At 34.8% G+C, this 3477-nt stretch overlaps 1 protein-coding gene across 1 annotated transcript; it reads left to right on the forward strand.

Moving 5' to 3' along the window:
• The first annotated feature begins 244 nt into the window (after positions 1-244).
• Positions 245-1255, forward strand: LOC145595292 (basic leucine zipper 43-like). Its single transcript, XM_081651677.1, has one exon. It carries the CDS (start codon positions 515-517, stop codon positions 1067-1069), a length of 555 nt encoding a protein of 184 aa, XP_081507803.1. The 5' UTR covers positions 245-514; the 3' UTR covers positions 1070-1255.
• The last annotated feature ends 2222 nt before the right edge of the window (positions 1256-3477 follow it).

The following is a 3477-nucleotide window of genomic DNA, read 5'->3' on the forward strand; positions in this document are numbered from 1 at the left end:
GACTCCATGACCCCATTTGGTTCCTTTCTTTCATTATCCATTCAAATTCATCACAAATATAATAATGTCCCCAAATAAGTGAGCTCTCTCTCTCTCTCTCTCTCTCTCTCTCTCTCTCTTATGTAAGCAGCCTTTTTTTTTTCACATGAAAATCATTAAAAAAAACTCTTATCTGTCCATGTATGTCTGCAACTGCACGGGGTAAATACGTCACATAACGCGTGCCTATATGATCCATTGAAGAAATTTGATGGATTAATGCTTACTGGCTGTAAATACTTGAACAAATACTACATATTCACAGACATAATCCACATAATTTCTCTCAAATAACTTTACTACTTATGTCCACTACTATCTTTACCATCCTATATAAGACCTGGCTACCCACTTCCCTTCCCGTCTCATATTTTTCATTGGTTTTCCCTCTCAAAACCCATTTCTTTTTTATAATCAATTTCCATTCAGCTACACTTCACATTCCTTACAAGTTTTCTAGCTTAAACCTATCACCATGCAGTCTAATGAGGTTGCAGGTCTTCAATATCTATATCCTTCAAGCCAAAGCTCATACCCCAACTTTTCCAGTATGACGCAGAATGATATATCCCCATATCAGATCAACAGATACACCAACCTATTATACAATATCCAGATTGGTCCACAGCTTCAAGAACTCAATCCACTTCCATCATGTTTTAGCAATAACTCAACATCTGATGAAGCTGATGAGCAACAGTTAAGTATTATTAATGAGAGGAAGCAAAGAAGGATGATATCCAACAGAGAGTCCGCACGTCGATCACGTATGCGCAAGCAGAGACACCTGGATGAGCTCTGGTCCCAGGTTGTTTGGCTCAGAAATGAGAATCACCAGCTCATTGACAAGCTGAACCATGTTACTGAGTCCCACGACCGTGTCCTTCAAGAGAATGTTCAACTTAAAGAAGAAGCTTCTGGACTTCGTCAGATGATTACTGACATGCAGCTCAGTAGCCCTTACTCCGCTCTAAGAGATTTAGAGGAGGTTGCTAATGAAGCCTACCTTGAAGACGAGTCACCAAACTAGACCTAAAGTTCCATGGGTTCACTACCTCTAGGATGACTATGATTTTACCTTTTTGTATCCGTTTCTACCTCTTCATGAGGTTAGGTCAATTAGTCATTGTCTCTGCCTCTTTTTAAGCAGTATCCTATTCGAGGAAAACTAGTGCAGGCAAGAATACATCTAGAGAATTCCTGCCACTATCATACATATAATGAGACACATGTTATTTGCTTCTTTTCAGAATTTTTCAATAAAAATCAGAATTTCTCAAATGCTTTCTGACAAGCTTAATACACATCTAACCAGTGACACCACACTACAAAAATGTAATCATGCCATAAAATTATATATGAAGAAACAAGAATGTCATTCAACCATAGCCTCAGGTTATGAAGTTACTGACCAAATCTTCCCGTCAGGAACCATGATCCTTAAATATTGATCACAATCAGTCCCCATCTGCATCAAACATAGGAGATAGCCTGAAAATAGTTTTTAAAATAAAAAAAATATGAGGGTTCATCATATCAGGTGTCTAAATCTGATGCAAGAATATAGGTACTGTGTGCACGTAAGTAATAGTAAAACAGATACTGGCAACTTGGTGGTGGGGTTCCTGATCCTCAGTCAGGGAAGAAAACTAACCAAAAATAAAATTTTAAAACAAAAAAAATAAAAAATAAAAATAAAAATAAAGAATGGAAGAGGTACTTATATAAATAGATAAAAATTGCTCAAAATTTTAAAAATAGTTATTGGTAACTTTCCTTTTTTTTTTCTTTTTAAATCAAGAGCCATCAATTCAGATTTTAGTATTACCCTTTAACTGTTTAGTACGTATTAAAAAAGAAAAGGGATACCGGATACCAAGCTAATAGTTTATACAGACTAATAAACTATCAGTAACATAATTTAAACTAGTATGGAGTACATGGGTAGATGAACAAACTTTATAAACAATTAACTTTTCTTAAAAAATCTAGCTACTATTGATAATTAAAATAAACATCTTGCATAATTTTTTTAGAATACAAGTTTCATCTTTGACCATAAATTATAACTCCCTCTCTGTTCTAGTGTTTGTCCTCTGTGACTTTTCATAATGTAAAGCCTTAAGAGAAGTACAAAAAAGTTATTAAGAATTGAATTAATGTACTAAATATGGAAATTGTTAGCAAATACTGTAGTAGACAGCTGATTGTATTAGTAAATTTGACCAATAGGCAGCACATTCTGTACATAAATTAGTAGGCAGCAATGAATAGAACGGCACATAAGGACACTTATACACTTATTTTATAGTAGTATGAGGTGATTAAATAACATCCAATGAAGAATTTGGCATTTGAATTGTTAAAATAAACTTACTCTTCAATATGATCCTCTTACTAGCATTAGAATCCACATTGACCCAATATAATATGATCTTACTCCATCGATACATAAAAGAGACAAGAAAGGCTGCTTCAGTTCAGGGAAACCTCCCAAGTGCAAGGGCTAGTCCTCTTCCCTTGACGAAGCTCTTGGTGACAAGAACCCCTATCATTTTGACAAAATTTGGTTAAGTCTTAGGATTTGCATCACAATCGTTCTTTACAATATCTAAGAAATGTCAGACTATGGAAATGCAAAAATGAATTTATCTCTGGGACTGGGTAAGCTAAGCTTATAACAAGATTGGCAGAATAAGTAGCAAAAGATCACAGTAGTAAGAAATCAAGTTAAATAAATATATTGGGTATTATAATATGATACATGTGTGGCACATGCAGTGAACTCTCAGCTGGAAATTCTCTAAAACATAGATGAGAGAGAGAGAGAACTCTATTTGGGGCTAAATTAAACCTTAGAGAAAAGAGCCTTAACACTGCACAATCCATCCATAATACAATATACGAAGTACTATTTTTTGAACAAAATACCAATACTAGAACAGAACCTCCTGCTATCCCCATGGATAAAGGCAATCACTCTCATGAGTTTAGTATCTTTCACTAACAATATTTCTGCATATTGTACCCTCTTTTGCAACCAAGCACAATATAGAGAACCACCACACTTCTCCAAAACAGGTACAGGTACAGGTATCAGTTATATCCCCATCCACCTCCCTGGAAATATTGATTGTTAAAATAAAAGGGAAATACAGAACAACAATGAAAGATTTGGATGAATCGAGACTGGGCAACGTAAGGAGTTATACTCTTAGAGCAATGAACCCATTAAGTGGCTCTAGCCTCTAGGAACTCTCAAGAGAAGAAATGTATAGATAAGCCATGGATTTTTCCATTAACTATTAATTCCATGCATTAAGCCATCTAAATCTCTATCATAATACTTCTGAAATTGCTTATAATGAATTCACTGCTATATAATTGTAGTCAATCTTGGTGTACTTCAATTTGTAGTATCTATATAACTTATCAGTA

The sequence above is a fragment of the Chenopodium album genome, chromosome 19, assembly GCF_948465745.1.
Source record: "Chenopodium album chromosome 19, dcCheAlbu1.1, whole genome shotgun sequence".
Lineage (NCBI taxonomy): Eukaryota > Viridiplantae > Streptophyta > Magnoliopsida > Caryophyllales > Amaranthaceae > Chenopodium > Chenopodium album.

What these genes read in the sequence shown, in the direction of transcription:
- LOC145595292 (XM_081651677.1), top strand. Translation starts at nt 515, where the DNA reads ATGCAGTCTAATGAGGTTGCAGGTCTTCAATATCTATATCCTTCAAGC.